Genomic DNA, 25,444 nt, shown 5'->3' with positions numbered 1-25,444 from the left:
TTCACAATTATTTTTTCACATTTACAAACATCCAGAAATAACATTGAATACAGGAGTCCAACTGATTTCATTTCACGAATATAACTGTAAACTGTCTGTTTCCAGTTATATTATTACTTCCACCTTTGTGTTTGTTTGTTTGTTTGTAAGCAAGATTACACAAAAACAACTGCAGGGCTTACCATGAGACTTAATAGAAGAATGTGTTACTGATCAGGGAAGAACCTGTTACAATTTGGTGCCGATCTCGGAGTTTGTCTTTTAAAATTCTTTAACATTGTAAAGTAGAATAACACAGAGAATAAATTCATGGATCTAGATGAAAAAAGTCAGTCACATTTAAAACTGATATTTAGGAGTGTGTGAATTAAAGGGGACATGGAGGAGGTAGAGAGGCAATAGGGAAAGACTGATGGTCCACACAGGGGGGCGGGGTAATCTCTGTGGTGGGAATTTGCATTTAATTCCCTGGTGAGGAAATAAACAACTGCATGGTGGAGAAGGTGGACATTGATCTCTTTCCTAAATGTACAAACTCTTTGAGCTTGATGCTGATTCACTGAGTATTCAGGTCAAACAATTAGATCTAAAAATATCTATTACAACCTCCCTTTTATTTCCAACCTGACACACCTGGGGGGAACTAAAAAGAGGAGGACCCAAAGGAGGAGGATTGAGGCAGAGACACCACGGAGCGTGGCTGCAGCAGACGGTATCACATGCCACCAACCTCCGTCCAAGACTTTACTCTTCCTGATCAGAGCAAGACCTCTTCACGGACACTTCCCCCTCACAAACAAACCACAACGACACGACAGCGTCTGAGCTGGCCGAGCTCGGGGCCTGGCGTGGCAGCAGGGGACGCAGATCACGTCGTGGTTCACGAGCCCGCGAGTAGAAGACGTCAGGAAGTTCATCTTACAGTTTTTTAACAATTGCTAAAACACTAAAATGGCGTGCAGAGCACAATTATTTAAACGGACACACAGAGAGCAAAACCTCTTCTCAGGTCTTCAAGTCTAAACACATTTTCTGCTTTACACACATTTTGCAATTTGAAAATGTCACTTTGTAAATGCACTGAACACGGTTCTCTGCATGAGACACAACATCTGACATAAAGTCACATGCTTGCCATTTCAAAACACTGCCATTCAAAATGACACTACATGAGATAACTGGTCAATATATGTGCCACCTGGCCGAACACCTCAATGGTTAATGGTTACCACTTCAATCAGGAAGTAAGCAGATGAAAAGACCACAGGTGAGCAACTTTACTTTTCTTGCCTCTTTTTTTATATATATTTTTTCTGCACATTTTCTTTTTCAGTTTACTGTTTTTTGTTCACTCCAATGTAAATATATCTGCTGTGCATATGTTGCACTGACTTGTTTAGTGAAAAATAAAAATAATAATGTTTCAACAGCATGTGTGTGTATCTGCAAATATTTCTGTTCATGTGAACAATCTGAAGAATTTTCTACAATTTGAACTATATTAGTATCATGGCAAAGCATACTAAAGATGAGAGTGCTTTTCATTACACCAACAGTGTGTACTTGGTTCGACAAAAATCTGGTTATATGAATGAAGTGTGTGCCATTCGGTGCAAAAGTTTGATTTTGATAATGCTATATGTAGTTTTGGTTGCAGTGCTTAATTTTGCAGGATATATGAGGTATTTTGCAGTTTCGGTGTGTGGTTTTGATATTGATATTATTTAGCATAGCGAGTCTGTTCCGTTCTTAACCAGTGGGGGCTCGTCTTGGGTTTTCTGTGGATTATCTGAGGGTATTTGTTTATGCATGTGTGTGTTTGATCCGGTACTTTGTTGAGTAGGATGGTACATTTGTGAGCTGTTACCAGAAGCCAATTTGTTTATTTAGCATATTAGCTCGCTTATGCTCATCCCTCCAGGTCGGCTGGAGCGGTGAGTTAAATTGGATAAAGGTAGAATGTGGAAATCTCAGGACTGTGGACTCACCAGATTGAACAGTTTAAGCAGTGGGAGGAACTCAGGGTCTTAGTAGTCCTCCAGCTGAAACTCCCAGAACCATCACACAGAAAGAAAACACAAGCTCCATCATTACTGCTCCTCTTCCTTATGGTGTGTGAATGGTAGAAAACTAGAACCAGTACAGTCCATATTATTATGCAGCAGGAGACAGGAGACACTCAGTCTGACTGGCAGAGGAGCAGCTTCTCACTGTGTCCTCTGTCACTCACTGCTCCAGTGGATTTAAAGCTCCTCAGCCATGTGCTGTCGTGGGTGGCTACAGACACCGACTGACAGTGGTGGAGTACCATCACGCTGCCATCCAGACCCTGCCCAAGAGGAGAACTGACAGAGGAGTGGTCGTCTTCAGCCGGGATACACAGGTAAAGAAAAGTGCATCAAAGAAAGAAAATTCACAATAACACCAGTGTCAAACTTTAAAAGAAGGAAAGACAAAATAAAAATAGAAAAATAATACATGAAACCAAACAGACCTTCATCAGCTGGTGATACTCAGTTTGTGCTGTGTTTTTAAAAGTCATTAAAAAATGTAAAACTGCACTAACATTCAGGCATGAGACAGAACACGATACTCAAGTGCAAATTAAACAATCTAATTATAGACAGAAAGAGAGCGAGAGCATGTGGAAATGAGATTCTTGAACAAGACGGATGGTCTCAGCAACACCTCTCTGTGAGCATTCATTTTACACTAATTAGTTTGATTCAGAAAGGTCCAGTGTGGAGGATGTAGGAGGATCTATTAGCAGACATGTAATGTATTTTAAGAATTGTCATTTATTTGGTAACAGTAAAATTAGCCCTTTTTGTCTCTGTCAGGAGCAGCTCCTCTTTCACAGACTTCATGCTGCTCCAACACGTTTCTTCAGTAGCTGAGAACAACAACAAAAAAATCACTGTCTCTAGAGTCTGTTGCATTTGTGTTGCCTGTGAGCCACTGTAAGTTCCCCTACACACAAGAGGAGGCTGAAGGAAGGGGGTATGTTGGTGGTTGCTAAAAACCTCACCACTAGATGCCACTAGATCGTTCAAACTCAACCTGTAAAGAAAAACCTTACCATTCAATCATTTAGATTTTTTCAATGTAAGCACTAAGATGAATTTGCACTCGTTGTGAAAACGGGCACCAGCTCCTATCCATCAGATTTATATTATTTAATCAATAATCAGTCTCAAATCATAAAGTCAGGAATTCTCGATTCAATGGATCTTCGTTCTCTACTTCAAAAGAACACACAATGCAACAACAGATTGATGAAGATGACATGTGTCAACACACATAGTGTGGTAACATTAACAGCAACAAGTCTACAGGAGAGTGAACTCATCTTTGAAGGTATATTTGAGGGAGGCAGAAGAACCAATGTTAATGAGATGCCTGCTGACCCCCTTCAGCCAGTTCCATCCAAATAATCCACAGTGCCAGACACATTTCTGTTTGTCAGGTTAAAGTTTGTTTGGATGAAACTATGAGGTCTGGCTGTCTGTGTAAACAAGCAGGCGGTAGCATGTGGTTGAGCAGAGGGGTTGATTTACATGTTTCCAAACTGAGAGACATTCTGTACACATTTTACTCTCATCACTTGGCACAGCATCAATGTCTTCATCAACTATTGAAGTCTCCTGACCTTCCATTCATTGTCTTCCACTTATTCGGGCTTGGGTCGAAGAGGCAGCAGGTCAAGGATGGTCTCTTGCTCTTCTTGGGGGATCCTGAGGTGTTCCCAGGTAGGATGGGATATGTAGTCCCTCCAGCAAGTTCTGGATCCAACCTGGGCTCTCCTCGTGGTTTGTTGTGCCCAGTATCTTCCAAGGGATCCAGGAAGCATCCTAACAAGATGCAACCACCTCAACTGTGTGTTTTTCCCATTTACTATTTGTTTCTGTAGCCCTTGCAATTCTATAAAGTGGCACTTAACCCCAACCCAAAGAATCCGACTGGTGCATCTAACATGTACTGTTCCTTTCTGAGATGAGACTTTAAAAGGTCATGGATAATTAAATATTTGAGTGTAAACTGCTTTTTTCACGTTACTCAAGCTTCATCAATCTGTGCCACAAGTGTGAAAAATGCTAAATGTTACCTCAGGCTGTTCACCACCGCCCTGCTCCCTGCATTACAACGCTCATCCATATCAGCACATCAGCTTATGTTGAAGTCTGTTTTCAGAGCAGACAGTTCATCTCCCCTCGGCCCAAACCACAAGATTCAATCAATATTTCCACTGTTTGACTTGAAGAGAATTTAAGATGTTTTTTTACCCACAATGATTACCTGCAACTTATCTGTCTTGTGTGTTTCTGTCTCTCTGTTAAGACAGTGGAGCTGAAGTCTCAGGCAGAGCAGTGTCCACTCAGTGTCTCAACCCAGATGAGAGGGATCGGCTGCTACGTCTCCTGTATCAACGACAAGCTGGTCGCCCCTGGCAACTACATCACTGCTGCTGAGTACCACGATAAGAGGCTGAGAGCTGTGGGTTTTATACATAATACCTGGTGCATAATGTAGAAAAGAGAGCCGGACTATTGTGTGGAAAGTAACCTCCTGTTCATCGTCATGAGTGTTCACTACACTGAATTTAGACATACTTTGTTTTGGACTAAACTTTTGTAGAAATGGACAAACAAATCCTATAAGGCCAGAGTTAGAGGATGTTTTGTTGCCCTGCCTCATTGTGGAGGTCACAACTTTACAGTAGTATGTGTTGCATGATAGGCACCAAGGTGGTTGGCCCGGCAGGCGGTGGACCAGCTGAGGAAAGAGCGGGACCGGCGGCTGGCCTGGCTGGAGGTGCAGAAGAGTAGGGGGACACAGGAGAAGGAGGAGCAGCTGAGAGACCGCCAACGACGCTGGATGAACCCGTAGAGGAAGGAAGACTTAAATCTGATGTACCACGCCCTGGAGAGTACGTGGAGAAAAGGGGAGGGTGCACTGTGTGTGAGGTGGGAGAAAGTGATGTTATTAAAAAATATTTGTGTGTGTTTCAGAGTGGAGGTGTGAGGAGGAGCAGCAGATCAATTCATCCATGCGAGGGGCTGAGAGGAAGGCAGCTCTCTGCTTGCTGCTGGACCAGGAGACTCAGTTCATCGCAGCCATCGAACGCCATCGCATCGCCTATTCCTCCTGTCCTGACTTTTTCCAGCAAAACAAAGAGGTTTTTATGTCCATTGAGATATGCACTCAAATTGTAGTTTCACTTTTTGAGTCTCGTCCAAATAGTAAAATTTTAAATATCTAGGTAATTAAATCGGGGGGCTGTGGCTCAGGGGGTAGAGCCGGTTGGCCACTGACGTCTGGGTCAAATATGCAAATTATGATCCAATCTACTTTTCTATATACATTAATACTTTTTACGACATAACATTTCAGAAAATAGCAGTGGGTGTAGTTGGAGAAATAGAAGAGGTTAAGGAGTGAGAGAAGCTGTAGTAGCAGAAGCTGTAGTAGTAGAAGATGTATTAATACAAGTATCAGAAGTAGTTGTTGCTTAATAATGCTACCACTAGTTGAATTATAAGAAAAGTAGTCATAGGACTATTTGTATCAATTGTTTAAGGAAAAATGTAGTAAAATTAAACCTCAACCAGCTCACTGTAGCAGCGGGGGCTGGGACTCATCATCATAAGTGATGTTTTCAATCATGACAACAGATTCTCCAGGTCGTGACCCTCATACTGAGTCTTTCTGAGTCCATCAGAGCCAGAGAGCTGCAAGATCTGTACAACAACGTCAACCTGCCTGCTGTGAGCCAGGAGCAGAGACTCCACGTCCTGATGACGCTCAAACACGCCGTCAAGGTACCACACACTCACCGCTGTTGAAAAAGAGAAAGTTCATTAAACAAAAAAGTTAGCAGGACTTATTGATTTCACACTCAGATATTGGAATGTTTTCCCCCCAGGTCAATTTTTGTCTTTAATTTTGTACATGTGATCATATTCTTGTTCTTGTCCACTTAATGTGCATTATTTCACTTCCAAAATGTGTGTATGCTTACTCTTCATGTACATAAAGGTAGACTATTGTAGGATCCGACCACGTAAGCCTTTTGAGGTTACTGTGTATAGAACAGTAAGTCTGAGCAGATCCTGTATCATCTGCTTATTTTCACTCTGTTAGTCATTCGGATCAGTTATTTGATGTATTCATGGATGTCACTTCTTGGTCTTCCATACAAGCAAATTGCATGGCTCCCACCGTCGGTGTTTCACACACAATACCTCAGAAACCATAGTATTATGACATTATTTAAATTTTGCCATCGTGTTGTTAAATTAATCGTTTTAAGAGATTTGTCTGATAAAGGCTAACGTATTTTAACCAGGACCACCCAATGTTCCACAATTTAAACAAGTAGAAACACTAAAAAATATGAATCTTTTATATTTTCTATTTGTATTTTAGTATCACTGGTTATGGATTATATTTGTGTGATTAATGTTTTTGTTCTACTAATACCTGCAGTGTCAAGATGCATCATTTCTCCAAGTGTTTTTCAAGGTTTATTGGTTTTATCACATTGAATGAACATTAAATTAATAACTGTCATGTTCTGTTAGCTGACAAATCTTCAACTGTAATGGACAACTTTGTTTCTATCAACAAAAAACAGTATTTTCAATTGGTGTTGCCTTTAATACATAGTGTTGGGTTACTCAATTGATCTTGTTTTTTTTGTAAGTCTCCTCTTTTTTATAGAATGTTTTGGTTGCTGCACTTTAGTTACCTTAAACATTCAGTAGACGTTGTACAGAATATCAACTTAAAATGGTGAACCGAGGTTTCGGTAAAGAGGAGTTTAACTTATAGGATTCGACTGTCATCCATGCTGCTGTTACATTAAATTACATTGTTCTGTATTTGAGATTATGTTGAATTTCCATTAAAACAATATTGTACAGACTGATGCTACTCGTATATTGTAAATTTAAGAAAATACAGCACTATAGTTTGTTTTAGTATTTGGACAGCACTAAACTGTAAATTAAGGTTACAGTAGGAAAACAGTAAATCCCTGGCAACCCTGCTGCCAGCAGTTTACTGTGAAAATAAGAAAATACAGCAAGGCACTGAAATTCAGTGATTTTTGTGATTATGGTAACACACTGTCAAGTTGATTACAGTATGAGTACTGTAAATTAACATTTGATTTACATGACTATTGTTTACAGTAGTGACTGATAGGAGCCATGAATCCTGTATCTATATATTTACAAAGACACACACAGGCAGATGTCATTCATTTGATAAAGCAATAATGTTTATATTTTGATATAGTTACATAGCATTTACATTATATTACATATGCATAAGGACAGGTGGGGGATAAGGGATTTGTTTTGGGGCATGGGTAAAAGGTAAGGGGGGACGAAAATGGAGGGGAGGGAGGAGGAGGTGGTCAGTCCTCAAACAGAGCTGGTGTCCTCTGATGGGGACCCACAGGTCGAGCTCAGCGTATACAGCTTCATGGAGTTCATTTTAAGACTTGTGATCGTGAAGGGTCTGGTCTTTCTCTTGATGAAAGGGCCTACTCCCTGATAATCATCAGTGTGCGCTTGAGGAGGGGATTTTCTCCTGGACTTGACAATGGAAGATGGTCTGCTCTTCAGATTGAACTCTGTAGTCTTCTGTCAAGTTCTTTTGTCTCCTTGTTTAACTTCATCGTGGATTTCTTTCACCCTGTCAGTATGGCTGCACATTCTTACACTGTCCTGTTCATCTGTATTTTTCTCTTGGCAAAATTCAGAGGTGCTGCTTGGAATCTGTTGGAATCTTCCGTGCCACATAAAATCGATCACTTTTTGAGAGAATGTGTGATCCAGGGCTTCTGTGATGGACTGCTCCTTCGGGGTGATTTTGACTGGAGTTAGAACTTGTATCCCAGCAGCCATCATCTTCAGTTTCCACTGCATCAACTCAGTTTCTGTGAATTCCTGGCTGGATGCAGAACTGACAGTCACGATCTGCTCAGTACGAGCGTGCCTGAGTTGAAATACCAGGTTTGTCCGCATGGATCCAAGCTGGTAGACCTGCTCCGTCTCCACCACAGACACAGTGCAGTGGGTCACTGCTGCTGTCATTAATAGCTACCCTGACTTAGCAGCCAGTCACAGTGGTGGCAAAGAAGGGGGTGTGGCACCATTGCTCCAGCCTGTTTCCTGACAGGTAGATCCTCTTGAGCTCTTCAGGAGGGAGAACAGTCACCTCTCCACAAGCTTTCTTGTCCACAGGCCCTTTGCCTTGCTCGACCTGCCTTTTCCATTTGGTGCTAGCAGATCTGCCTGACACTGCAGAAGCAGCACCGGCATTAAGGAACTTTGCTTCAGTGATAACAGCTTCAGAGAAGTCATTTGGCCTCCACGAAGGGCCTGAAAAATAAAACATGAAACAATAAAACATGGGATTAGTGAGGGCTGGTTGCACCAGCTGATCTTTAACACACTGGTCTTAAGTGTGAACTCAGTCTGTTAAACAGCTGTCTCTATCATCATTATTAACATCAGCTTATTCTCCTCTTATTGACTCGCCCCTTTATCCCTCAACCCTAAAATCTGACATCCTGACACTGTAGGAGTTAAATAAGTCCAGGAGGGGGCAGTAATGCAACACCATGGAGGCGAACTACCCTTTAAACTCTTTATAAACAGTCTATGGTTAAACCCCAAAGTAGAAGACAATACGAGTGGAGTAAACAGCAAAGGCGAGATGTGACTTGTGAACAGATTTGTGCAGAAGCTCAGCTTTTATATGACATATTATTTGTGTCGCTCACCGGATGTAGCTCCCCCAAGTAGTAGACACGAGGCCCGAGGTCATGGTTAAAAACAGGGTTTATTCCAGGATCAGCCCGTGAGAACTGGGTTTCAAGAGAAACATTCATTAATAAAGGATACAATAACAGAATGCACATATGTATACACAGCTATACAAAATGTGGTATATAACATGAGATCATACGCACATGTCACAGAAAAAACGTAGCTATAGCATTATGCTAATATAATTATCACACTTCATATCAAATGAATTAGAACCAAACATACCTCGTAGGCTGCTGACTACTAGAGAGGGGCTGAATCTAACTTGTTTCTTCCTTATCTTTGTCTTCTTTCATTATTTATGTGCTTACATCTTTTATATTTAAACTTATTTTGAAAGTTCGTCTGTTCTATTGCTTTTTTCACGCCGTTCTTGCAGGGTGCGTCGCTTAATTGTGCCTTGCGGGAAACAAGGTCTGCAGTACTCAGTTCCGCCTCTAGGAATACTGCATCACAGGTAGGAACCAAAAAACGTGAGGCTAAACAAATCGAAACTAACTGATAATATGAGGCAGTTACACTGGATATCAGAAGTACCAACTGTGATGCATTAACTCACACACTTTAATTTTGTACATGTGATCATATTCGTTCTCTTCTCTGTCCACTAAATATGCATTATTTCACTTCAAAAATGTGGGTATGCTTACTCTCTATGAAAGGAGACATTTGTTACCTCTACACTGGGTGACTGTAACTCTATATTATCAGGATGTCCCAGGAAGTCTGTGAAAAGTCTCCACTTGGTGCAAAATGCAGCAGCACGAGTGCTGACAGGAACTAAAAGGAGAGATCATGTTACTCCTGTCTTCTTCTCTACATTGGAGATCCTGCTCCTCACATTAAAAGCCCTTAACTATCAAGCCCCTTCATGTATCAAGGACCACTTCGGTCTCTTGTGGTCCCAAGAGTCAGTAAGAGTAGAACAGGAGGTAGAGCATTCAGCTACCAGGCTCCTCTCCTGTGGAACCAGCTCCCACTCTGGGTTCAGAGGGCAGACACTATCTCTGCATTTAAAGTTAAAGTTAAAACCTTTTTGTTAAAGCCTATAGTTAGTTCTGGATCAGGTGAGTCCTGAACCATCCCTTAGTTATGCTGCTATAGGTCTAGACTGCTGGGGGAACTCCCATCATGCACTGAGCACCTCTCCACTTCTCTCTGTCTCTCTGCCCCCCCACACTCATTTATTTATTTTAATACATGTCAATATGTTTCTTTTTTTCTCCCATAGTCCCCCTCTCTCTTTCTCTCTCTCATTGCAGATATCTCTGACTGAAGAACTGCAGGACAACAACTATAATTAGTATTATTATTATTAAAAACAATACTTGAGTAATTCATAATTATATGAATTGTTGCTGCTATCATTAATTATCAATCATTTCTTTGCACTGTTATTTTTTTCATTAGAACTAGTCAGAGCTGATACCTGATGGTGCTCAAGTGTTCCCGGTCTCTCTCACTTCTCTCTCTCCCCTCTTTTTCTACCATCTCCCCTCTCCTCTCCATTTTTCTCTGCTCACCCCAACTGGCCGAGGCAGATGACAAAATACAATATACAAAATTGGTATTGTACACTGAAATATCCCTAATCGATATTGAATTGGAAATCCAATCGAATCGAGACCTTGTGATCGATTTGGGGCATCCGTGGTGATCCCCAGTCTTAATCAGCATCTACTGAGTAACAAAAGTCAAAGTGCTAAAGAGACTTTCAGAATGCTACAGGACAGGACTCTCAGCACAGAAGAGGATTAAGTCTGATGTCAGAGCGCCCCTGCATGTGGACACAGTGGAAGTCTTGAGTAGAATAAGTCACTTCTTAAAACTGTGTTTCAACTCAAAGGATGTTTCTCCATGTTGTGTCTTATTTGTGTCAGTAACTTTATCCTCCCTTGTTGAATGAACAAATTATTATCAATCTTACAGAATGTGTATAGACCACAAATGTTTGTGCTCCGCCCCTGATCACTAACAGGGGGCGGTTGCTATGGAGACGTGTAAACTATGGCCGTCGCCAGGAAACCAAGGTAAGGGCTAGGGGACAGTGTTAGCTGCTCGATGCTAAAAGTCACAGTCACGTTCATTGAAGCAGATAAAAGCAGCCCAGGGCCACAGGAGACGCTCAGTGTGACGGACAGAGGAGCAGCTTCTCACCGTGTCCACCGTCACTCACTGCTCCGGTGATTTAAAGCTCCTCTGTTCAATGTCAGCGTCGTGAGGAAGCTAACAAGTGCTCCGTTAGCACTGAGCCATGTCCGAGCAGAGAGCAGACGAAGACAGGGAGGGACACATCACGGAAACCAGCACACTACCAGGTGGAAGAGCTGCAGAGGAGCCGCCAGGGGGCGACAGAGACCCGGGGAGTGGCGGAGGAGAGGCTGACAGCTGGGCCACAGGTGAGCGCACACTGTTCCGTGTTCGATCCTCATGTGCAAACTTTGGTGAAAACATGTGTCAGTGCACCGGTCATCATCATACGAATCCATCTTGTTTAGATATTAATACAACTGTCCTGATCCCACCACTACACACTGCACACACTCAGGGAGCTCAGAGAGCAGGACATGTGGCAAACTCCACACTGACAGCTGGTTTACTTTATGATGGAGGATGTGAACATCCTCAATCTGATATTATTCAGCACCAAAAGGAAAACTATATTAAACAATGTCAAACAATTCAGAACCTACATTATGGACAAATGTGTATGATACAAAAACTACTTCCAAAAATGTTTTACTGTCAGTGTATCCTTTTTTAATATCTTCTATCTAATGTGCTTGGTGCTGATGTTTTCATTATGTGATTACTGACCCAATTAAGTTAACTTGTTCTGCACATTCCATCAAGTAACTAGAATGTCACCCTGAGTCTGGTTGTCTCCAGTACATCCGCCTGACGCAGGATGACTCTCACACAAAACCAACAGGTCTGAAACTGAGTATAAAGTCAAAAGTCCATTGTTTACCTTGTTTCAAGTAACATGAACACAAGACAACAGTGTGTTTACAGCTTAGTAAATAGGTGTTTTGAACCAGTGTTTCAATGTGTTTCACAATGTGCAAATTTAATCATGCAATGACTAAAACATGAATAAACTAGAATGTCACTCAGTAGACAACATACCTCCACCTAGGTCCGACAGTGTCCTTATATGAAACCACATTTAAAATCATAAATTCCAATCTCACGCACTCATAAATATCATTCCATGAAACATTTTCTCATCAAGATCCATCAATTATTCTTTGAGAAATGAACAAAAATGCTGAAAATGTCCCATGTCAAAATCTTAAATAAAGTTTAATAACATGGCAAAATGCAGTTGTTACTAAGGTAACAAGTAATGAGGTTCTACATAATGGAATTTGAAAAAAAAAAATAATAGAAAAGGAAAATGAGACAAAATGTGATTTAAATAGTTACAATAACAAGTAGTTATGTATAAAACAGATCCAAGAAAAAAAGAAAGACTGTTGAACTTTCATCATCACACTGGTCCTGATGCTGCCTCATTTCATCTCCCAAATGAAATCCTGTTGATTTCTGTGTGATAGTATATCCATTGTAAAGATAAAACCTACAATATTAGATTTTGGCTCAGTTGAAGAGATCTGTTGACAGATGACACATTCCCCAATCCATTTGTCACAGATTGCTAATGTTCATCTCAATTTTATGTTAACTCATATAGTATTGATGTAAACATGCCAAGAATGCAAAATGCAGATCTTGCAAATGTAATCTGGGACTGATGAATAATGTATCTGTGGATGAAGTGACGGCAGTGAGGTACCTCAGACGTGTGGTGTTTCCATGTAAACTGACGAAGGGTTCATACAGCATGGCAATCAGTATCTTGTAAAAGCTCGAACAAGTAGCTGGTTACTGGAGATTTAAATGGAAAAAGTCCCTCATTGTCTATTATATAGAATTAAAGAGCTGAATGAATAATGAAGGAAGTGGACTGAATAAAACCTTCACAATGACACCAGTAAAATCACTTTATAAGAAATAAAAAGTTTGGTTTCCTTGGACTAATTTCATGAAACTAATTTAATTAAAATCCAAACCCCAAAGACATTGGCAGCTTTCAGAGGTAAACCCACAGACTGTGACGTATGTCTCTGTATGCGATTGCAGTGAAGGTGGTGCTGGTGCCAGAGGGTCATGTGATGACGGTGGCGTTCGCCATCGGTCTCAGCATTCAGGAGCTGAAGTGTCACCTCTCCTCAGAGCTCAGGGTTCCTGTGGAGGTGCTGCAGATCTCTTTGGACGGTAAGTCTGTTTCCATATCAACAGCCCTGCCTCCTGGTGGTCCCTCCTGCTCATGTAAATGCAGTATCTCTCTCACCATTAGGGGAATTCTTTAAAAGTTGTACAAGCTGGACTCAAGAAAGAACTGGTTAGATTTTGGAGGTAAAACTTAAAACATGGTCACTGTGACCTCATATAATTCAAGAATTCTGAGATTCTAACTGTGACAGGATTTCACACAAAGGTCTGCTGGAATAAAATGATGAAGTGATGACATTTTGAAACCAACGCGTCAAAGGTCATCTTCATATAACATTATATATATAACAATATTCTACACTAACAGGAGGGGAGAGAGAGAGAGTGTGTGTGTGTGTGTGTGTGTGTGTGTGTGTGTGTTTATTTTAGGGTATTTATTTAGCAGTGGTATTTAAATAGCCACCCATGAGCCAGAACCAGCCCCCTAACAAAAATGTTCGGTCCCTTTAACAATAAAGTAGATAAAATGTTTTCTGTCCCACAGGTCAAAGGTCAGCTTCACTGTAACATCATAATATTAAACAAACAAAACCCCTTTTCTATCCATTATTTAATACTGGGGACACGAGACTGTTGGGTCAAAGATCAAGTTGAGCAGTTGGCGATGGGAAAAGGTAAAACATTAAGGTCATTGTGACCTCACATAACAGAGTTCACACGCTAACAATGAGAACATTTAACACAAATATCTACTGAAGATAATATGATGAACTGATGACATTTTCTATCCAACGGGTCAAAAGTCAATTTCACTGTAACATCATGATATTTTACAAAAAAACTGAGCTGGATCTTAAGGCTCCGATCTTTTCCAAGAGCCCTTCAAAAGAACGGCTCATTGTTCTTTTGTTTTTTTTAGGGGATGGGGGAAAGTAGGTTTATGGGAGAATTTATCACCAGGATGATGATATGATAGAGTAAGACTCGGATCAGAATTGAACTTAACCGCCTTCTTCTTTAACGGCATTAAATTACTTTTATTGCCAATGTTAGTCACCTGCATCATACATTACACAAGGTGAGCTGTGTTATGTTGAGGGGGTGGAGAAGACCTGCTTCACTGTTCACTTGCAAGGGAGTGACGTAGCTCAGTGTAAAGTTTCGGCACAATTATAAAAAAAACTGCTCAAGTAACCTATAACTCTGCTACCTTCATTCTTACCATGGAGCTGTTGAAAAGAATTAGATCGTTTGAGAACCTCACATCTTTAAAAATCGAAAGTTTCTCATTGTCCCTCTTTGGGAACATAAAGATATTACAGCCAGTTTAAAGTAACTGAATATTTATCAGCTGGTAACAATATTATGGAAACCAGCAACAATGGGAGCACATTTCTGTGCTTACATTACATTACATGTCATTCAGCTGATGCTTTTATTCAAAGTGACTTCCAGTAAGTGCATCAACCATGAGGGTACACACCCAGAAGCAAGAATCATGTAAGTATTAGCTTAAAAAAAAAAAAACTACCAAGTGCTACATGGAAGTTTAATATACAGTATAAGATCAACTTGACTTAGACCATCTTCTTAGCCGAGGTGTAGTCTGAAGAGATGTGTCTTTATCCTGCGGCGGATGATGTGTAGACTTTCTGCCGTTCCCTTCAGTTGTGATGTTGTTGAGTGACTAGGTGTCCCTCACAGTGAGGGAGCAGCAAGCCGATTGGCCGATGCACAGCGGAGTGGACGAGCTGGGGTGTAAGGTTTAACCATGTCCTGGATTTAGACAGGGCCCGATCCGATTACGGCACGGTACACAAGAACTATAGTGTTTTGAGGTGGATATGGGCAGCCACTGGTAACTGGCAGTGAAGGGAGCGGAGGTGTGGTGTGAGAGAACTTAGGTAAGTTAAAGACCAGTTGAGCTGCTGCATTCTGGATGAGCTGCAGAGGTCAGATGTTCTAACCGGTGTCTCTTATTAGTTTTTGTTTGTGCAAATGGAAGAAGTTACTGCAAAAGCTTTAACACTCAAAAGATGCAAAATTCTCCTTGTACGGTGATCTGAAGAGCAAAACACATCTCTACCTATTTTATATTTGACTGAAATGACATTTCTTCACTGTCAAATCAGTCCGTCTTGTATTATACAAGTGATTTTGTTTTCCCTTTGCAGATCACTTGGTTGCTTATTTTTGAAAATGAATCACTGCGGACACTAACTCTGTCCATAGAAAAGTAATTCTTGGTTTCTTTTCACACACTCATCTGTCCATCCAAGTAGAGGATCCCTCACCTGTGGCTCTCACTGATGTTTCTATAGTTTCTTCCCTGTTAAAGGGTTAAGGACAGAAGATATCACACCTTGTTAAGCCCTTGAGACAAATGATGATTTGTGAATATGGGCTATACTTGGTTGATTGATTCACTCCGCCTGCACTGTCAGACACTTCCCAGAGTGGGATGATTACGGTGCATTAGTCTGCCGTTCGACTCCTGGCCAGCCACAACAGTTCCTCTCCTTCACTGTGTTATCAAATAAAGCCATGAAAGTAGCTCAGAAAGATTTAATTTGCATTTTTACATGCAAGATAAGATAACTGTACTTTTTGGTGAAATTAGGTCTTGTGTGATATTTCCTTCTTTTTCCTAGTTGACTTAAAGTTATTCATAAACATGCTCTTGAATAAAAAAACATATATTTTTGACCTATCACCACGTCTGTACTAGGTATCAGGCTGAATCTCATAAATCTGCTGCACCCCATGACAAGGAGCACCATTCTTAAACCTCCCAGCCCCAACATGAAGAACTTAGAATCTGATGTCTCCTTTTTTTTAATATATTTGATGTTCATGTTGATTTCAATGTGGTCCCAGTTTTTTCAGAGAGACTTTGACTCAGTATGTTGTGACCAATAAAGGAGCTGCAATTTAAAACACCAGTTACAAACTTGTTATCAAAAGCATCTGCACATGGAGTGACGGAGGCGCCGCCGAAGCGTGCTTCATCTAATCATCTTCCATGTTGTTTTCTTATGGTTTCTTTCTAAATCTGTGACTGGTTGGTCTGTTGTTGTTTTCCAGGCAGGGTGGTGGAGGGAAAGCAGAGCCTGATGGAGCTTGGCGTCCGGCCTCACAGCTCCACCCGGCTAGAGATGAGCTCCACCGACCCGACCACCCATCCACTCCGCCCCCTTCGTCCTCCAGAGAATGACAGCATGCCGGACGTCATCAGTGTCCGAGTGCAAACAGGTACGAGCACCCTGCCCTCTGCACTGTCCTTTACACAATGTGTTGTTGAACAGAGGTAGTTAAATAGCCGCCCATGGGCCAAATCTCGCCCTCTTACCAAATGTTTGGCCCCTGAGTCTTCCTTTAATAGTTTGCATCAAAACTTCTACTTGATTTATTTATCTACTGTCACTAACAGTGTAAATGCAATGCTCATGTAAATCACAATAAATTACCTCAAAACAATTAATAATGATCAGTGATTTGTGTCTCGAAAACAAATCAGAGGGAGCCAGAAAAATGTTATGTTAATTAAATCTTTTCACACAACAATACTTCCCTGTAAATGAAGCAGGTCACAACAGGGTGTATCACAACATACAATACACCCAATCCCAAATAAATATTAACATAAGCTGCTACATTAGATTCAAGTCGTAGTTTTATAAATATGTTTTCATCATTAAAGAAATAAATGAGACTAACAAACACAACTGCCAGATGATGGAGTGTTCCAGGAGGTGGTGGTGGAGATCGAGCGTCCTCGCCAGCAGAAGGCCTTCGTGGGTGGCTACAGACACCGACTGACAGGGGTGGAGTACCATCACGCTGCCATCCAGACCCTGCCCAAGAGGAGAACTGACAGAGGAGTGGTCGTCTTCAGCCGGGATACACAGGTAAAGAAAAGTGCGTCAAAGAAAGAAAATTCACAATAACACCAGTGTCAAACTTTAAAAGAAGGAAAGACACAATAAAAATAGAAAAATAATACATGAAACCAAACAGACCTTCATCAGCTGGTGATACTCAGTTTGTGCTGTGTTTTTAAAAGTCATTAAAAAATGCAAAACTGCACTAACATTCAGGCATGAGACAGAACACGATACTCAAGTGCAAATTAAACAATCTAATTATAGACAGAAAGAGAGCGAGAGCATGTGGAAATGAGATTCTTGAACAAGACGGATGGTCTCAGCAACACCTCTCTGTGAGCATTCATTTTACACTAATTAGTCTGATTCAGAAAGGTCCAGTGTGGAGGATGTAGGAGGATCTATTAGCAGACATGTAATGTATTTTAAGAATTGTCATTTATTTGGTAACAGTAAAATTAGCCCTTTTTGTCTCTGTCAGGAGCAGCTCCTCTTTCACAGACGTCATGCTGCTCCAACACGTTTCTTCAGTAGCTGAGAATGAAAAAAAAAAAAACACTGGCTTAAATAGAGTCTGTTGCATTTGTGTTGCCTGTGAGCCACTGTAAGTTCCCCTACACACAAGAGGAGGCTGAGGGAAGGGGGTATGTTGGTGGTTGCATTCTGAAACCTCGTCACTAGATGCCACTAGATCCTTCAAATTCAACCTGCAAAGAAAAACCTTACCATACAATCATTTAGATTTTTTCAATGTAAGCACTAAGATGAATTTGCACTTGTTGTGAAAAGGGGCACCAGCTCCTATCCATCAGATTTATATTATTTAATCAATAATCAGTCTCAAATCATTAAGTCAGGAATTCTCGATTCAATGGATCTTCGTTCTCTACTTCAAAAGAACACACAATGCAACAACAGATTGATGAAGATGACATGTGTCAACACACATAGTGTGGTAACATTAACAGCAACAAGTCTACAGGAGAGTGAACTAATCTTTGAAGGTATATTTGAGGGAGGCAGAAGAACCAATGTTAATGAGATGCCTGCTGACCCCCTTCAGCCAGTTCCATCCAAATAATCCACAGTGCCAGACACATTTCTGTTTGTCAGGTTAAAGTTTGTTTGGATGAAACTATGAGGTCTGGCTGTCTGTGTAAACAAGCAGGCGGTAGCATGTGGTTGAGCAGAGGGGTTGATTTACATGTTTCCAAACTGAGAATCTTCCACTTATTCGGGCTTGGGTCAAAGAGGCAGCAGGTCAAGGATGGTCTCTTGCTCTTCTTGGGGGATCCTGAGGTGTTCCCAGGTAGGATGGGATATGTAGTCCCTCCAGCAAGTTCTGGATCCAACCTGGGCTCTCCTCGTGGTTTGTTGTGCCCAGTATCTTCCAAGGGATCCAGGAAGCATCCTAACAAGATGCAACCACCTCAACGGTCCTCCTCTAACCTGGAGCAGCAGTTCTACTCCACGCTGTCTCAACCCCTCCCTCTACCTTCATGGCTGTGTCCAGCCACCTGGGTTTTCATCAGTCTCTGAACCTTTTTGTCCACCTCAAATAAGTTTTTAATGAAAATTAATACCAGAATTAGGAAAAGGAACAATTCAAATATTTGGACAGCGCCAAATCATAATATAGATTATCTCAAGGCACTTAACATAGAAGGTCAAACACACATCATAAAGCTGAATAAATATCATTTTATAATGATTTCTGTGTGGTTTTGGCAGGGAATGAGACCCTGGTATTTTAAGATGGAGTGTTTGTTCCCACAAAGTAATCATTTTGATGGAAATGTTTTAGTCTTAATCAGAAGGCATGTTTATCTCACCAGCTCTCAGTAGGTGTGTGTGTGTGCCTTTGTCACATGGAGGTGGAGTACGACTCACTAACCTTCACCCTCCTGCAGGTATCTCACTGTCACACAGCCTCTGTCTCTCTAATGATGCTGGTGGGCTCGTTCCAGATCAACAAAGACACACACCACTGAGACGTCTGTCTGGTTGTAGCTCTCTTTACACATCATAGAACAGCAGCCTGTTGCCTTCATGATCCTGCCACCTCTCTTTCTGCTCTTTTCTCTTTTTTATCACCACATCAAATCTAATCCACACTCGTTAGATTTATTATTTTAGAATAGTTTTACATTTACATGTTTTCTTACATTGTTCTTATTCCCAATCAAATACAGAACAAATAAAACAAACAGAACAAAAACTATTACTGTGAGAAAATATATATATAATGACGATGGCAGCCTGATAGTTTTCTCTCAATCACAGACCTCTGACCCTTAACTTTGTTGCTGTACAATAGTAGACAGGCTGGAGCAGATGCATTTGAAAGTGCATGTGTCAACTTCAGTATCCTTCAACCAACACAACAAACAAAAGTAACCAACCCAACAAACAGGGGTTTGTAGGATCAGGTTCCACCAGCTCCTCCTGAATCCATCTACAGGTTTGTGCTGTTGGTTTTTTCTTCCTGTTAGGAATTCAAACACCTTCAGGTAAAAATGCAGGTTGAACTCTGCTCAGGTATCAAAGGCACAGGGGTAGAGCGGTCATCCTCCAACCAGACGGCTCAATCCAAGTCTTCTTGGGCAAGATTCTGAACCCCAAGTGACCCCCTCATAGGAAAAAAGTGCTGCCCATAGAAGCACTGTATGAATGGATGAATGGCAAAACAACTGTACTGTAAAGTCCTGTGGGTGGTCACCAAGACTAGACAAGTGCTCTATAAATACAGATCATTTACTATTTATAAGGTACTCCGTCTATAACCAAGGCAAAAGCTCCTGGTGCAGGATCCTTTTTCTGCAGTTCTTTAGATTATTTGTGTAGATTTAAAATCGAGCCTCTCTGACTTTTGATTTCATAATTTTTTTGTGTTTTTCCAATTTACTATTTGTTTCTGTAACCCTTGCAATTCTATAAAGTGGCACTTAACCCCAACCCAAAGATTCCAACTAGTGCATCTAACATGTACTGTTCCTTTCTGAGATGAGACTTTAAAAGGTCATGGATAATTAAATATTTGAGTGTAAACTGCTTTTTTCACGTTACTCAAGCTTCATCAATCTGTGCCACAAGTGTGAAAAATGCTAAATGTTACCCAGCAGCTCGTCTGCAGTGAACACAAATTAACAGCCTGAAGCCTTTGACCCAAACTCTGTCCTCAGGCTGTTCACCACCGCCCTGCTCCCTGCATTACAACGCTCATCCATATCAGCACATCAGCTTATGTTGAAGTCTGTTTTCAGAGCAGACAGTTCATCTCCCCTCGGCCCAAACCACAAGATTCAATCAATATTTCCACTGTTTGACTTGAGAGAATTTAAGATGTTTTTTTTTTACCCACAATGGTTACCTGTGTTAGACGAAACTCATCTGTCTTGTGTGTTTCTGTCTCTCTGTCAAGACAGTGGAGCTGAAGTCTCAGGCAGAGCAGTGTCCAGTCAATGCCTCAACCCAGATGAGAGGGATCGGCTGCTACGTCTCCTGTATCAACGACAAGCTGGTCGCCCCTGGCAACTACATCACTGCTGCTGAGTACCACGATAAGAGGCTGAGAGCTGTGGGTTTTATACATAATACCTGGTGCATAATGTAGAAAAGAGAGCCGCACAGTTGTGTGGAAAGTAACCTCCTGTACATCGTCATGAGTGTTCACTACACTGAATTTAGACATACTTTGTTCTGGACTAAACTTTTGGACAAACAAATCCTGTCACTTATACTAGAGCAAAAAAATAGAAATCCAGGTCTGTGTTAGTTCTGACAGCAGAGGTGGCAAAAGTATCCACATTCTTTACTCGAGTAGAAGTAAAGATACTTGTGTCATAAATTACTCATGCAAAGTATAAGCATTGATTCAACATCTTTACTCAAGTAAAAGTATAAAAGTACAGGCTCTAAAATGAACTCAACGTATAAAAGTAAAAAGTAACCCCGTTTCTACCAGCTCTACATGTGCAAAGCAAACTGACACTCAAGTCACATTAATATAGTTGAAGGACTATTAAAATTCAGGCACCCTTAATTCAAATCAAATAAAAAACAAAATGCTACAACAGGGTCAAGAAAGAAAATATTATTGAGCATGAAAAATTGCCCAGAAGGAAATTTGGAGGCTTTAATGAAATGAAGTATTCTTAATTCAAGTAAGTTCAGAGTTAGGGGATGTTTTGTTGCCCTGCTTTATTGTGAAGGTTGCCACGTTACAGTAGTATGTTTTGCATGATATGCACCAAGAGATATTCATCAACGAATCGTCTTTTCTTATTGTTCATTTAGTCTCAAATCTGGCTTGATTTTGGGAAAACAGTGCTTTGATACAAATAGAAATAAATAATAATTCCCCACAAAGGCCTTAAAACAAAAGTAACAAGCCTGCTTTGAAAAAAGGAAGTTTTCCACATTCTGCTGGCACAGACATCAGGTGCAATCAGGGATTCAGTATCTTGCCCAATGACACTTTTGCAGGTAGAATTGGAAAGACGTAGATCAATCCACTGACCTCCTGAGCCAGAGCTGTCAACTACATAAATAATATTTTTCCCTAACTCTTGTCAGTTTGTATTTGGGTAGGGTCCGATTTTTTTTTTTAAATTCTTTTCTTTTGCAACAGTCCTACCAAAAAACATGAATCCATAGTATGTCCACTTTACACATCAATGAAAATGGGGCTATAAGTTTTAATAATGAAAATGTTATAGTTAAAGGATCAGTGTGTAGGATTTAGTGGTTAAGTTTCATGTTGTTCATGTCATGACTTGTTTTCGTCACCCACACAGGTGATCTGCCTGCAGTCGTTTGCTCGGCGCTGGTTGGCCCGGCAGGTGGTGGACCAGCTGAGGAAAGAGCGGGATCGGAGACTGGCCTGGCTGGAGGTGCAGAAGAGTAGGGGGACACAGGAGAAGGAGGAGCAGCTGAGAGACCGCCAACGACGCTGGATGAACCCGCAGAGGAAGGAAGACTTAAATCTGATGTACCACGCCCTGGAGAGTACGTGGAGAAAAGGGGAGGGTGCACTGTGTGTGAGGTGGGAGAAAGTGATGTTTATGAAAAATGTGTTTGTGTGTGTTTCAGAGTGGAGGTGTGAGGAGGAGCAGCAGATCAATTCATCCATGCGAGGGGCTGAGAGGAAGGCAGCTCTCTGCTTGCTGCTGGACCAGGAGACTCAGTTCATCGCAGCCATCGGACGCCATCGTATCGCCGTCCAGGAAAACAACTACGACAAAACCATCAGGAAGTTCCTGGACAAGGTCAGAGGTCACTGCTCCTCCTTCTGTCCCGACTCTTTGCATCAGACCGAAGAAGTTTTAATGTCCATTGAGATATGCACTCAAATTGTAGTTTCACTTTTTGAGTCTCGTCCAAATAGTAAAATGTAAAATATCTAGGTAATTAAATTTGTGCATTTTAAGGGCCCAAGGAAGCGCAGCGACAAGTGATACATTCAATAAACTCTGATTAAACCTCCACCAGCTCATTGTAGCTGCGGGGGCTGGGACTCATCATCATAAGTGACATTTTCAATCACAACAGATTCTCCAGGTCGTGACCCTCATACTGAGTCTTTCACTGAACTTTGAAGAAACATGTGAACAGCCCTGTGTGAAACTTTTCAAAAAAGAAAGCTGCCACCAGCATCACCACAGGCCGAGCAAACAGCTCAGTCCAAACAAACAGTTTACAATGGGCACTACACCAGTTTGTAATAAAGCATGGTAGAAATAATATTGTCAGTAGCTGTAGCAGAAGCAGAATATTCTTAGTGATAGCGTCAGTACATTTAACGGCTGTGTGTTTCAGTCTGCGGCTCCTCATCAGTGGCGAGCAGCAGACGGTCGACTCATCGAGATGGACAGTCAACATACCATCAGAGCCAGAGAGCTACAAGATCTGTACAACAACGTCACCCAGCCCGCTGTGAGCCAGGAGCAGAGACTCCACGTCCTGATGACGCTCAAACACACCGTCAAGGTACCACACACTCACCGCTGTTCAACATCCAACATTACACTCTCAGGATTAGCACTAAGGCAGACATGGGTCCCTTCCTGTAGAAAAGCTCACAATGAGAGGCTGACACAAACTAATGCAGAACAGACTCTGAGCTCAAGTGAATACTAGAAAGTTTATTCAATAAAAAGTTAGCAGGACTTATTGATTTCACACTTTGTAATGTTTTCCCCCAGAACCCTGCGCTCGCACTCAAATATACCCTGCTTGTGCTCCAACTGTGCACTTACACTCACTTTTGTTGCTTTATAATGGTCTGTTTAGACATCACTGTACTTTAGCGGTTGTTTTTTAAATGAGCATGTGGTGTAGCATGATTGTGTCCGTAATGTGCAGGAGCACGGGTGTCGGCTGACCAGGGACATCGTGGATTTGATTGACAGGGAAGTGGACCTGATGACTCGGGGTATGAAGACAGCCAGTCTGGAGGGGCTAAGGAAGAGGATCAGCACTCTGTTTCTCCAATACATCAAAACACCAGCATTCAACCCTGAAGTGGCCAAACTGCTCAAGGTGTGTAGAGACCCCTGCTGTGTGAGATCATGCTTTGGAAAACCTTTAATATAAGTTGGATATAAATACACAGTTTAAATACAATCTTTAATCAATGCCAGGTTCCTCAGAATCCGTCCCAGCTGAAGAACGACGTGTTTCTCTGTCGCAGCTGTCGTTGCTACCTGAGCTCTGCCAACTTCAGCCCGACTGCCAGGCCCCGTCTGAGTGGTCAGTGCCGAGACTGTGCCAGGCTTGACAACATATCTGGAGGCCGTTATGATCTCTCCTGTTATAACAATATGCTGAGGAGGCTGAGAGACGATGAGCAGCAGCTCAGTGACGATGCCAAGATCCCCTTCTTGCTGCAGGTCCTCTTTACTATGTGCATTTGTGTGTTTTATTGATCTCACTCTTTCAGTTAGTGCTTTAGCAAATCATTTTTACTCCCTGCACACTTTTAATAGTGTGGATAGACCAACTCTGTAACCCATGTGTGTGTGTTCTCAGGTGGAGGACTTGCAGTACCTGGTGGAGGTGGTATGGGCGTCCCGCTCGGCCCTCCAATCAAGTAGTGACCTCTACAACCTGGTGTTTGTCCGCTGGGACCAAAAAAGAGACTGGAGCCCCTGGAACTGCATCCTTCTGTCCAAAGAAGAGACGTCAGCTCACGTGGAGGTTCGAGACGTCCAAAAGGTCTGTCCATAGAAGCATTTACACTCTCTTCACACAGTGAAACCAATGCAATTTTAACTCTGTGTGTGTGTGTGTGTGTGTGTGTGTGTGTGTGTGTGTGTGTGTGTGTGTGTGTGTGTGTGTGTGTGTGTGTGTGTGTGTGTGTGTGTGTGTGTGTGTGTGTGTGTGTGAATGTGTGTGTGTGTGTGTGTGTGTTAGACATACGAGGCAGCGTTCATCCAAAGGATTGAGCACAAGCACATGCTGGCTCAACGTCACTTCAGCAGCTGCCCTGTCATGGCCGAGTACCTGGTCTCACGCCCCTAATGTCTGTCACTTTCTAAAACATTCTGTCTCCAACTGAAAATAAACTTCTCTATTGATTCATTCCTGCTTCTGACTCATGTACTTTTCATTTTGGTTGGAGTGCTCTTATTTTAAAATAAGGTGCAGTGAACTTTAAATGTCTCCAAAAGCATAAGAAATTCATAATCAAAGTTTTTAATCTTTTTGGATATTTTCCAAACAAGTTATTTCAACCTTAACTGTGTAAGATCTTCAATGAAATGAAGGCATTGTTATTTTGAACGTCATCAGTTTTAACAAACTTAACATTTTTACCCACAGGATAGTTTGTACATTAAAAAATGAGTGAAATTAAGAAGTGGTTGCAACAGTAAGAAGAAGCTGAAAATGATTACAACTGGAATTTAAACCAGCGTCTGACTACAGTGGAAGATGAGTGAGTACAAGCCTCTCTTTGTCTCCAGTCTCTCCACACATTTACACACGGTTGAATGCAGGTTCTGTACATTCAGACCATTTCAAACTATTTGTCACACAAATAGCAACATTTCAACTTAAAATCCACTAAAATGTAAAATGTTTCTGTAAAATTATAGGATAACACATCTGTATATTACCTCTGTGCAGAGACGTCGGCCTGTTGGCGTCTAGGTTAAGAGAAGTTTCAGCGTCTCAACATCGTTGCTTCACTGGGGTCGGACTTCATTTAAGGAACAGGAAAAAGTTACATTTAAATGAATACTGAAAGTTGTGCTTGGATTTTAAAATTGACTCATTTAAATTGTTTAAGACAAAAAAAGGAAATGCTTTGTAAATGTGCACATTTGATGATTTCTTCCTATTTTTCTACACATTTAAGTTAATAAATAAATCTAAACTCAGATGGTTTTGTTTCAATAATCTTTTGTCAAATGTCAATTTTGGTTCATTTAGATTGGTGTGCAGCCTTTGACACTTCGGACCACACTATTCAAATAGCTC

The 25,444-nt window shown here is 41.4% G+C and overlaps 2 protein-coding genes and 1 long non-coding RNA gene across 6 annotated transcripts; 2 read left to right on the top strand and 1 right to left on the bottom strand.

The window, feature by feature from the left end:
- Positions 1–493: 493 nt before the first annotated feature.
- Positions 494–6,928, top strand: LOC109624683 (IQ motif and ubiquitin-like domain-containing protein). 4 transcript variants are annotated; one of them, XM_069528752.1, is made up of 6 exons: positions 494–1,267; positions 2,239–2,383; positions 4,339–4,494; positions 4,762–4,927; positions 5,010–5,176; positions 5,673–6,928. In XM_069528752.1, the coding sequence occupies exons 4-6, from the start codon at positions 4,909–4,911 to the stop codon at positions 5,841–5,843; spliced, it is 357 nt and encodes a 118-aa protein (XP_069384853.1). In that variant the 5' UTR covers positions 494–1,267; positions 2,239–2,383; positions 4,339–4,494; positions 4,762–4,908; the 3' UTR covers positions 5,844–6,928. The 4 variants fall into 4 exon arrangements, 3 of the variants coding, with proteins under 3 accessions (XP_069384853.1, XP_069384852.1, XP_069384851.1); XM_069528751.1 differs by having other exon boundaries at positions 2,239–2,393; positions 4,738–4,927; XM_069528750.1 differs by having other exon boundaries at positions 496–1,267; positions 4,738–4,927.
- A 329-nt stretch (positions 6,929–7,257) lies between these two features.
- Positions 7,258–10,707, bottom strand: LOC109624684 (uncharacterized). The gene is made up of 3 exons (XR_002202401.2): positions 9,066–10,707; positions 8,795–8,878; positions 7,258–8,390 (listed from the first exon to the last, which is right to left on the bottom strand). It is a non-coding gene; the product is annotated as an uncharacterized lncRNA (long non-coding RNA).
- Positions 10,708–10,863: 156 nt separating this feature from the next.
- iqub (IQ motif and ubiquitin domain containing) lies at positions 10,864–24,544 on the top strand. The gene is made up of 12 exons (XM_020079541.2): positions 10,864–11,239; positions 12,987–13,121; positions 16,164–16,331; positions 16,812–16,987; positions 20,385–20,540; positions 21,760–21,970; positions 22,055–22,230; positions 22,781–22,951; positions 23,327–23,503; positions 23,605–23,853; positions 23,993–24,178; positions 24,377–24,544. Exons 1-12 carry the CDS (start codon positions 11,095–11,097, stop codon positions 24,482–24,484), a joined length of 2,058 nt encoding a protein of 685 aa, XP_019935100.2. The 5' UTR covers positions 10,864–11,094; the 3' UTR covers positions 24,485–24,544.
- Positions 24,545–25,444: the final 900 nt, after the last annotated feature.

The sequence above is a fragment of the Paralichthys olivaceus genome, chromosome 7 (assembly GCF_024713975.1).
Source record: "Paralichthys olivaceus isolate ysfri-2021 chromosome 7, ASM2471397v2, whole genome shotgun sequence".
Taxonomy (NCBI): domain Eukaryota; kingdom Metazoa; phylum Chordata; class Actinopteri; order Pleuronectiformes; family Paralichthyidae; genus Paralichthys; species Paralichthys olivaceus.
This window is presented reverse-complemented; position numbering and strand designations above follow the sequence as displayed.